Raw genomic sequence first — 11,214 nt, 5'->3', positions numbered from 1 at the left:
GGGGGGGGGCGGGGCAGATCGCTGCTTGGGAACTAAGTGGGCATCAGTCGGTGAGTGGTGAACAATTGCATTGGCCATCACTTATTTTGTATATTCCCATTCTTTTATTATTATTATTATTATTGTCATTTTATTATTGTTACTATTATAATTATTATTTTCTTTCTTTCTGTCCTATTAAACTGTTTTTATCTCAACCCACAAGTTTTACTTTTTTTCCCCTCCCGAGTCTCTCCCCCATCCCACTGGGTGGGGGGGAAGTGAGTGAGTGGCTGCGTGGTGCTTAGTTGCTGGCTGGGGCTAAACCATGACACCATTCAATTAGCCTTTCTGGTCTCTTACAATAAAGACCAAAGCCATTTTATACTGCACACGCTGTTAAGAATGCAGATCAGACTTCTGGGTCAGGAGCAAATCAGTATGTTAACCAAGGGGGAGGAATTACTGTGTGATTTTTCTGCCCCCCCCCCCCGCACCCATGATATAACAGTGCCCTCCAGTTACACAGCTAGAAGAACAAAAACCCAGTGGTCAGCATGCTGAAAAACAGGCATAATTTTGCTCTAGCCATGGCTTTTAGGATTAATATAGGTGAGATAGCAGTTGGAGAAGGACAAAGGGAAGCCTATGCTGATGGTACCATTTGCATGAAAAATACAGTAATACACAGAATGTCACTTCAGGCTTCTGCTGACTTCTTTTCATCTTTGTGTGTTTGAAGCCAATGAGACATAGGAAGAAAGCAGCAGACAAGAACCTGCCCTGTCGCCCGCTGGTGTGTGCGGTGCTTGGTGAGTATTGTTAGAGTACGTGTGTGCTTGTGGTTCCTGAAGCATCTTTTTTCTGCAATAGAAGTATGAGATTTGTGGATTAAGGGGAGCGGTGGATGGACTTAAAAGGAGGGCAGTTAGGTACTGAAGATATTTCCAGCGATAGACTGTCCATCTCTATATCTGCCTGCCTCACAGAGAAATTAAAGCCAAGATTGCTGTTCTGTAGCAAGAAATCCTATATACATTTACAGTAAGTTTTGCAGAAGCCTGTTGGTCTCCTTTACCTGAATAAGTAACAATAGGGAGGGCAGTCGATAAATTTAGAGTTTTAGGTGAGTGTAGTAACAGTCGGTTACAAGTACTTTCTAGATGATAGAATGAGGGCAAACCTACAGAAAGGACAGATGTATGTTGGGGGAAGGTGTTTTCTCAGCATTTAACCTTTTCTGAGCAAAAAACCCAATAGGAATGTCAGTAGCTAGGTTTTGCATGTGGATATGGAGGCTCAGTTGAAAGCTTTTCATGCAGCATATGATTAGATTCTGACACTTGTTGCTGTTGAGGCCAAAAGCATAAATGGGTACAGAAATGGACAGAGCCTGAATCCCTGAATGACTCTTACGCTTGATGATATGGAAACAGTCTTTCCATATGGAAAACAGCATTTTCAAACAGGTGATTTTTGAAGCCAAGATACAAGTGCTGCATAAAAAAAAAATCTTTCTGGACTTACCGGTTTTCAGGCACTCTTTCCCTAGATTGTTTTTAATCACTATTGAATCATATTGCTGGGCTATTAGTACCCTAGGAAGTTACATCTCACAATTGTTACCACTGGCATGGGTTAAGCATTTTTATGCTGAAGTTGTGTTGGGCAGAGAGCACACACACATTCAGCTCATGTTTATTAGCTGAACGATAGTAACTTAGCTCTTTCAATTGTATTTCTCTACTCTTTGCCTCTTATCCTCACACTGGGAGCCCTAAAATGTTAAAGAGGCATTCTCCCTTTTTTTTAACCTTTTTTTTAACTTTTTTTTTTTTTCCCCTGAATGAGCCTTAAGCAGAAGCTTAGTCTGTGTTGAGATCACACTAGGTTTACTTGCTTCAGAATTTATTTTAGGGGAAAAATTAGGTGTTCTCTACATTCTCTTCTCTCTAAACATCTAGGCTGTACATTGTTTCTGGTAGGAATGATTTTTCTAAAATGTGCTTCTCAATGGAATTTTCCATTAGTGACAAGGCTTTGAAATATGAGAGCAATTCTAAGCATCAGAATTTGTGGTGTATTCTTTATTTGACTAATAGTGGGGAAAAGCATATGGGGAAGAAGTGCCTCAAAGCAAATTACACTACATGCCCTCAGTTTCCAGTAGGTTTTTTTTTAATTGCAGAGAATGTCTAATTCTCTTTAAAGTGAACAACAACAACAAAAAAAAGGGAAATTTCTCTCATCTAAGTTGGACTATCGTCTGGTAGAGGTAGGTAGGCAGGGTAGTTTGACTTCCTCATTGTTGTCTACTAGAAGTTAACTATAGCTAGCTCAATACTTACTTTTATAATTTTCTTTTCTGTCAGATTTAATGGTTGAGTTCATTGTAACACACATGATGAAAGAATTTCCCATGGATCTCTACATGTAAGTATCTGTGAGGTGACTCGTGATTTTGTTTGAAGTTTGAATTTGGGTGGATTCTAGTCAGAGCAATCTTCTGGCTGAAATAACACTGTGGTTGATGGGGGGAGCAGGATGGCTTTTCATGAACTCTTCCAGCAACTTTTTCTACTTCTAAAATGCTCTGTGTGCCAGACAACTGAAAGCAAAATGAATTTCCACCTTTCAGGCCAATTTCCTAATCTACTTGATCAAATACAAAGAGCTTTTCAATCTGCAAGAAGTTTCATAATAGCAGTCATTGCAAGAATCCCTACTTCCAGAAGTTGAATCTTGGTCTAGAAACTGAAAAGACAGTTTTGAAAAACCAAGGATGACTGACGTGAGACCTGGAAGGCAATGTGGACAGCAGGGGAGAGGTTTAAGCCTGAAATAGCCTGCTAGGCAGCAAAGGGTAAAACCCAGCAATGGGGAAAAGGAGAGAAGAGGACAGGGCTACACAAGAGCACTCCATGTGTCCCAGGAGGCCCCTAGAATGCTTTGTTCTGCTTTAGCCTGGAGGGCAGAAATAGGATTTAGGCAGATCATTGGCTTTGCTCTGACTGTACAGTACTGAATTTCCCCAAGGCTTGAACAGCACTATATTCTGTAGAAGAGATAAAGATACATAGGCTGTTTTCGCCTAAGGTAACTTTTCAGCATGTTCTGATTTTGCCCAAATAACCCTGCAACTACAGTGCCTTTGAAAGGGTTGTACAGTTCACTTATGAGTGTGAGAAATTTTTTTTTTAATGACAGTTAGAGAAGTAGTTGTAGATGGGTGTAGTGCATTGGAATTTCACAAGAAAGGTGTGAAATGCTTGGGCTCAAATGTAAGGTCACATCTAGAAACCCCCTGAGAGTGAAAATAATGAGCAGTAGCAACCATCAGTGGACATCTGTATCCATTCATTTTGGCATGTTTGTGCAGTCCTTTCACTACACTGCTGTCTGAAACCATCCCATAGCAGACACAGTTATTGCAAAGTGGGTGTTCTGAATGCACAAATAGTGTCATACTTCTCGGCAATACATTTAAAAGGTGACAATATGAAGCGGCTCAAGGGAGGGCATATTAATATTTAAAACAGAAATCCAGGTTGCTTTGACCAAGGGTGTTTTTTGTCCATTATGTGTATTATGAATACTCAGCAGAAAGCTAAAAAACAGAGACACCCTACCAGGATGGATAACTTCATAACTAAAGCAGTTTCACAACTAAAGCAGTGTGGTTTGGGAGTCTGTAGGCTGGTAGCTGGTGCCCTGGCTCCTTAGGCAGGGGTGCTAGGATTGTTATGCCCCTCCTCATCCCTTTTTTTCCATGCCTTGATTTCACCCAGAAAGCTGTATGCTACTGTATACAACCACAAGGTTTCAATGCTGAGATATGTTTGCAGAGTATTTTGCATTAACAGCTGTTGTAATTACAAAGAAATGTTTTAGCTCTTGGCAGGTTCTCTCTGGTCAGTGCCTTAAATAGTTTTTTTTTTTGTGGAGGCCAATTTTAGTCTTGCAGCCAAGCAAATACGTAGGTGGAAAGGTACTGGGCATTGTCTGGTACCAGTAACATCAGAAATAGCAGGTCCCTTCCCAGAGCAATTGCTGTTCCTGATGTGAAGACATACAGCACTTAAAGTGATGCTCAGCTATTAAAATGGTTTTACCTTTATTTGTCTTAAAATCAGTTTCAATCCTTACCCCATCGTGCTATTTTTGGGATCATCTAAGAGTCTGAAAAGAATAATGTATACCTTCTCCATTTTATTTCTTAAGGCTTTTTAAAGCCTTATTTTGAACTCTTCATCCCATTTTGAGTAACTTCCATGCAAATTTTTAAAATTTGATTTCTCTGTGTTTGTCTGATGTGTAGTGTCTTTCAGCAGTGTCTTTTCAGAGGGATGTTGATATTAATGAGATAATGTGTTTTTGAGAAATAGGGATTTGGGGAAAAGAATTTCTTTTTTTCAAAGTCTTCCTTCTGTTTTTTCTAAATGTCAATAAATAAAAATAGCTTGGTCTAACGTTCAAATTTGTATATATTTTTTGTCTTGTCCTTAATGATAGCTAATGCTAGAGAATTTGCTAATTATATTGTATATTTAGTTCTGATGTTATTTGTGAAGAATGTTTGTGCACCTAAGAGTTTGTATAAACACTAGATGCTATGGAGACCTACAGGATTTGGAGACTGAACAAGTATACTAGCTATATGTTGGGGGATTTTACAGCTTGTAGGTGTATTGCTTGATCATTCCAAAGTTCATACTTAAATTATTTGTTTAAGGAGGCTGGAAAAATTGATGGAAATGTCTTTTTTTCTATAATTAAACTGCGTGCCTCAGTCAAACTAAAAATCCTGCAGTTTGTTTGACTCTGTCATTTCCTTTAGCCTCATCATTTGGGCCAAAGAAACTGAAAGGCTCCATTGTGTCCAGATTTTACAAAATCTGAGCGCAGCATCTCGTACATATGGAGCCTGCAAGTTAAGTAACTCCTTTTTTGGACCTTTTGAGGCCCTCAGGTAAGGGTAGCAAAGAGTGGAAAGAATTAAATATAAACAACAAACTTGCATTTGTAGTTGATCCAATCATGTTGAGCTTAAACTAGCATACAGGCCCCTTTCTCTTGTCTCGTCTGGTTCTTTCTTGCGAGTGTTGCTTCCCCTTAGAGTCCAAAACCATGAGCCTCATCCTCCTCTGATAGGCTTTGAGTTTGTCTATTTCCCTGCTGCTGATTTCAGAGACGTTTCCAGGTTTGATGTAGAATTGCTGGGAAATGCAATGTAATCCATCCTTTGCCCTCTGTTTTCCAGACGGTGCATTCAGATTGTGCACAAGCTGCTGTGCTACCAGAAGAAATGCAGAGTGAGGCTTCATTACACCTGGAGGGAGCTCTGGTCAGGTATTTGACTGTCTCTGCAGATGCAAAGTATGAAAAGCCCAGAGTGTGTGGCTGTTTGGTGGCCATGACTGCTTGTTCCATTGCTACAGGCTTAAATAGCAAGTGGCAATTCTGTTAAAGCATCTTTATTTTGCTTCTTAGTTGCTATGTGCAAATTACCTCTTTTGGAAAGTCAGATCATTATCATAATGGTAGCTAATTTACTTTCTTGTCTGGCCATGATCACCATGGTATCCAGATGTCTTTGTTTTTCTGTTTTATTACCTGAGTCCCTCTTCACCTGATTGGAGAAATGGAGTTATGTTTTATGCAGTAGTGTTTCTCTCTGTTATTTGTGAGTAGAAAGGAGGTAGGCTCTTGGGTAAAGGGAGATGGACCTTACTTTTCCTTTTTACTATAAGACATGGATACACAGAGTAGTGCGTGCAGCTCCTTCTGAAGAGAGCAACCTAGAAATGTCAGCGGGAAGGAAGAGAGGCTTTTAACTCTGACCTTTGCATTGACAATAGATGGCCTGGTTCATGCCACTGGTATCCTGAGATAGATGAGTATTATGGGGTTTGACTCATAATCTAGTGGACATAGCTTTGTAAGACTGTTTTATGAAGCAATCATTGTGTGGGAGGTCTGAGGAAGGGGTCAGCAGAATGGATGATGAGACCTAACAGGCTTCTTCTGTGGATGTGGTGTGTGCTTCTGTTATTATCTTGCAAGCAGTGAAGTAGCTCAGCTAGGAAAGTACAGTTAATCCCTTAGCTGTTGTGGCTTAAACAAGAGGTTTATGAAAATTCAAGGGAACGTGGTCCTAATTGTGTGTTCCTGGAGCTGTGCTTGAGACCTAGGATCAGTGACTTGGCTGGTGTAATGCAACTCCATCAGAAATCTGAGAGAGGATGACTTTTGAAAAAGGTGCTGATGAGTGGTTTGTGAAGCTGCTCTCAATTAACACTGAGTACTTCCCTTCAGTAGCTTTGCACAGCTGAGTGTACGTACAGAGAAATGAACCAACAATCTGAGTCACTTTCAGTTATTAAATTTTCACCTTGTGTGACATGTGGCCTGTTCAGACTTCTTAAATTATTCTTGTAGAAGGTGAAGTGGGTGCTGCTAATTAAGGGATTAGTGATTTCTTTTTGGTTGTTTTCTTCTGAACAGAGCCCCTAGAGGCACAGTTGCAGTGTAGTGCTGGTTCAGGAGAACACCATGTGCAGTGTGGACATCTATTGTGAATCGAAATTGCATCTGACAGTGTGTGTGGTACCTTCTCAGCAGTTACCAGTGAACCAGATGCATTCCTATTTGGCCAGGCTGAGCTGGGTCTTTCCTGCACACTGGCAGTATGGAAGTCTCAAATATTCCACAGTTCAGAGAGCACACTTTTAGGCATCTTTCAATCCTTAACTTTCCCTATTTGAGGGGGTGGGAGGGAGAATAATCCTTGCTACACGCTGAGATTCAGTATCATGGGATATTCTTTTTAGCTGTCTCTAATTAGCTGGTGTTTGTCTAGTGCTTTGGAAATGTAAAGTGCCTCAGAAGTATTAAGTACTGCACATACTTCAAAAGCAAAGCAGTAAAGTAAAAAGCACTCTGGTCAGGTTTCTGTGAAGGACCTGGAATGCCTGCACACTGAAGAGCTCCATGCTTACTATAGATTTCTGCATGTTTAGGAAGATCCTCTCATGCGGGAGTAAATTACAGTAAGAACGTTTCAAATTTTTTTCTTATAGTGTGTTGAGGTGAACAGAGAGATTCTTCAGTAGCTGCTAGGTGATTCATAGAGGCTGGGAGGCCCTGGGTTGAATGGTATGTGCACCTGCAAAAGGGCACATCCTGGCTGCTCCAGGTGTGTACTTCTAGAGCGCTATATGTGGCAGACTAAATGCTAATTGCCAGCCCTAACTTGAGCTGTATTTCATAATTAACTCTTACCGCTGTCAAGGCTGCTCTTTGATTACCCAGAATGCTGCTGCCCTGGATGTGAAAGAATGGCTATTTTTCTGGTCTTGATCTATCTGACAGACGATTCCAAACCAGAGCACAAGGACTTCTGAATTCATTTCTATCCTTTATGTGAGTATATTCCCCTTTGGGCTTTTATTTTGGATTGAAGAATTAGCTGTTCATCCAGCAGTGATAACTAAAAGGGAGCAGCTATTCACTGTAAGGTCTGAGATCTCAGGTTGCCCCATCAGGTGTGCTTTACAGAAGGTCTTCAAGCCCACACTTGTCTTCTTGAATGACAAGGTGTGTGATGACTGAAGCAATGCCCCTGTTGTGCAGCATGGATAATAGCAAGGGAAGCCCCCCAACAGAGCTGAGTGGAACAAAGACGCTGGAGGTAATTGGTGTAAGGAAGTATTGAAAGAAGGGGAGAGAATTCTGCCTGGCACATGAAAGGAGAAGAGTCATTTCAGGCAGAAAATTGAGTGGGAGAAGAAGACAAAGGGAATGCTGTGGGGTAGGTAGTCGGTATAGGGTGTGGAGGAACTGAGATAAAGGTGGTAGGTGGAAGCAGTAGCAATGTGTGGAGCCTTCTGTTCACTTGCCGATTCTAATGTTAGCTAGTCTCTAATTAAGGAAAGCCACTCGTGTGTCATCTGATGGATAGATGCTCTTCCTTTGTGGGTGCTTTGTCTTCAGTATGGAAGGCCAGCAGCACTTTGAGAGTTTCTGCATTTCCTTTTTTGATTTTAAGTTGCAATGATTGCAGAGAAAAGCAGCGGAGCCCGGTGTTTGGCATCTCTCAGGACACATATCAGGCTGTTTGTGCAGTCTGTAATACTTTATAGTTTTTTGGATATGCCACTATGTGGCACATTGCATACGTATGATCTTAACTTCTGTTGGACTTCCTTTGTCAACATCTGAGCTTAAGGAAGAGCAATATTGTTACTGAGTCTTTTGTTGTGATTCAGCCTTAGCTTCGTTATTAGATCAATTCCTTCATACTAAGTTAAGGGGCCAGGACCTTGGCACTCAATACAATATAAAATCTCTAGCTGTGCTGACCAGATTACCAAAAATGTTTAGCGGACAGAGAATGATGCAGGGGTTTGAGAGCTGGAAGCAGGACTGACAGGAAGGAAGATCTGTAGGTGGCAAAAGTAGTATGTATAAGCTGGCTCTAGCTAAAAGTAGTCTGAAAATAAATATCAGATCACTAGTGGAGCTAGATTCTGGAATATCCTGGAAAGAGTGCTGGAGAGTGAAAAGCAATTGTAATTTGATTAGCCTGTGAAAATGATTACCAAGCGCAGTTACTGATAGGTGGACCAGACATTCACATCCAGAGATGCCTCTTGATCTTGGTTCCTCTTTAATGGACCTTTTCAGCAGATTATTAGCTTCAGTACAATCATCTGTGGTAGCTCTTCCTTTTTGAGTGCTGAAGAAAATCTTCAGGTTTTTCTTCTGTGACAGTGTACCATTACTGGTCACTAGCCTAGAAATTAGGCCAAGGTCAGAAACCGTTAAGTGGATATGATTTTGTTGACCTGTTCCCTTACTGACATTTTGGCCAATTGGAAATCTCCTGGACTGTTACGCCAGGTACCTTATACTTTTTAAACACTGATTTATTGAATGTCAAGTGTAAGGTAGAGCTGATAAGGAAACTTTACTCAGTAACAACAAGTTCCCTGCTCTCAGAAATAGCATGTTATGCCTAATGTTTTTCTTAAGTTCTGCTCCTTGTCATGTGAAAATGAGGTTGATTTTGCTGGTCATTAAGGCAGGGTTTGGGTTTTAATTGTTGAACTCTAACTAGTTTGTACAGCACTTGAGTGATGGAAGGTGCTATATATGTTGTTGTTGTCAAGCATGTATAAGCTATGCCAAAAGAGTTTTCATGAGTCATTTAAGCTTTTTATATAAAAAGACCTCATTTCTTCAGCTCCTCCCACCTCAAAATTAGTAATGCTTGAGCAATTCACTCTGAGCTTAGGGGGTGCAGGTAACTTCTTCGCAGTTGCTATGGTTTGCTTTAAGCAAAAGCCATGTTTAAAGAAACAGAAAAGCAATTCTAATATAGACTTAAAATAGCAAGAGTAGATCATTAAAAAATCTTAAAAATAATAATGAATAATGGTGAAATAGCTATTTATTAGGGCAACTGAATGCAAAGTAGGATTAAAATTGAGCTTTGCCATTATTAAGGATTGAAGATCAGTTTCCAAATTATTGTTAACATAAGGGCTACAGTTTCTTAGCTTGTAGCTTAGTTAATTTGGTAGATGCTGAATGCACTGTTAAAATGAAGGTGCTTCAAATGTGTAGCACTATGAAGAAGTTAATTTTTCTCTGTTTTTAGGATTATCAAAACAGACTTTTGCAATGCTACTGGACAAAATATACTTTTTTCCTTTTTGTAGACTCTTTAGATCTTTTTGTCAGTTTTTGTATTTATAACATGTGGATAATATTGCTTTCAAAATCTTTTTGAGTGAATACTAAAGAGGTGAAATGTTCCTCTGGAACTTCTTAAAATAAAGAAGCAATATTTTTTAGGGGAGAAAAAAACCCACTTTCAGTTTGTATAACACACTTGCCCTTATACAGTGCATGTTTAAGGTGGTATTGTTTAGTCACCTGTACTTTGCTTTGTTATTTCTGTGGCTGAAATATTATTACTGATAGTATTTGTTACCTATGGCATTTCTGGTTCTCCAACTGTTGATCAGGTCTACTTCAGCCCTCCGATTTGTGTTGCTGAACAGATTGGAAATCAGGTGACATTGTGTCTCCCCTTTATCTCTAATCCTGCTGTCACTGTCATATTCTGCAGCAGCTACCTGGCAAGGGAAGCATGTCTCCTTGCAGTTCTGGTGGAGTCAGGATTCGTATACTGGTGTACCAGACAGTCTAGTTCACTGGTAAAATGCCTGATCACTGAGTGCCATGAGAGTTTGAAAGACTATAGAGCTGCTTGGCCAGTTAGCAAATGACTTAAAGATTATAGGGAAAAGAATTAAAGACCTAAAATTTAACCTTCTTACAAACTCACAGAATGTCTTATGTGGCTTTAAAAAATGCTACCAAGGTACAAGATCCAACAGCACTGTCTTCTGCATGCTTCTGAGGTCTTAAGAGTTCAGAGGAAGCAGTCATGGTCCAGCTGATGGTATAGATAAGGCTGCTGTGGTAATTTCTGCTCAATGAAGAATTCTATAATGTAGTAACAAAGAAAGAAATGTCTTTAAGCTGTGAAGGATGTTGCAAGCATCAGAGAACAGTCTCTTCAGCACAGCAAGTTCAAAGGTAACTAATAAAGGTCATGTGTAGGGATAGGGTAAAAGGAACAGGAGCTTGTGTGTTAAGTGTAAAAAAACTTCCGTAAAATGAAATCTAGGGTGAGTAAAGAGGAGGTCTGTTTGTCTCTGTTAAAGGGTTCTACTTGAACTTACTGCTTTGGGAAGAAAAAGGAGTCATTATGTGAGACTTGACCTTTCAAATACCTTCCAGCAGAAATGCTTTCTGACTTCACTGTGCTGCTCGTAAACTGTAAAGAGAACTATAGAACAAATGCTAGAGTTTTAACAACTTTGCAGGTCAACATACTCTACCTAATGGTTTTACCTGGTTTTACCTGGTGTTTGCCCTCTCATTTCTCTATGCCTTTTGATAGTGGGAGGTTGGCCCAACTTTTCAAAGCTGCACATCGGAATCTCCATGTGACTGAGAGCTCCCAGCCATTTGCCATATGCCGTGCTGGAGATTTGGGATCTCATGAGTCGTTGGAGTACAAGGGGATGCTGGCTTTTTAAAGAGGGTGCCACATCACGGAGGAATGAGGCTGGAAGTGGGAATGATAGGCTCCCTCTGCGGTTCCCACTGGTAGTTCAGTGGGAGCACCAGGAACTGAGGGAGGAAGAGGCAAGAACAGTG

The 11,214-nt window shown here is 40.4% G+C and overlaps 1 protein-coding gene across 3 annotated transcripts in view; it reads left to right on the top strand.

Moving 5' to 3' along the window:
• Positions 1 to 11,214, top strand: part of LOC104830123 (chromosome unknown open reading frame, human C10orf76) — a 122,849-nt gene that overhangs the window by 30,398 nt on the left and 81,237 nt on the right. For all 3 annotated transcript variants that reach the window (XM_010564849.1, XM_010564848.1, XM_010564850.1), the window contains 3 exons: positions 722 to 791; positions 2,352 to 2,412; positions 5,240 to 5,328. In XM_010564849.1, coding sequence (XP_010563151.1) covers positions 722 to 791; positions 2,352 to 2,412; positions 5,240 to 5,328 — 220 coding nt within the window. The remainder of the gene's footprint in view (positions 1 to 721; positions 792 to 2,351; positions 2,413 to 5,239; positions 5,329 to 11,214) is intronic.

This window comes from Haliaeetus leucocephalus, unplaced genomic scaffold (genome assembly GCF_000737465.1).
Source record: "Haliaeetus leucocephalus isolate CR32 unplaced genomic scaffold, Haliaeetus_leucocephalus-4.0 Scaffold184, whole genome shotgun sequence".
Taxonomy (NCBI): Eukaryota; Metazoa; Chordata; class Aves; order Accipitriformes; family Accipitridae; genus Haliaeetus; species Haliaeetus leucocephalus.
Note: the sequence above shows the minus strand (reverse complement) of the source record. Positions and strands in the feature narration are given on the sequence as shown.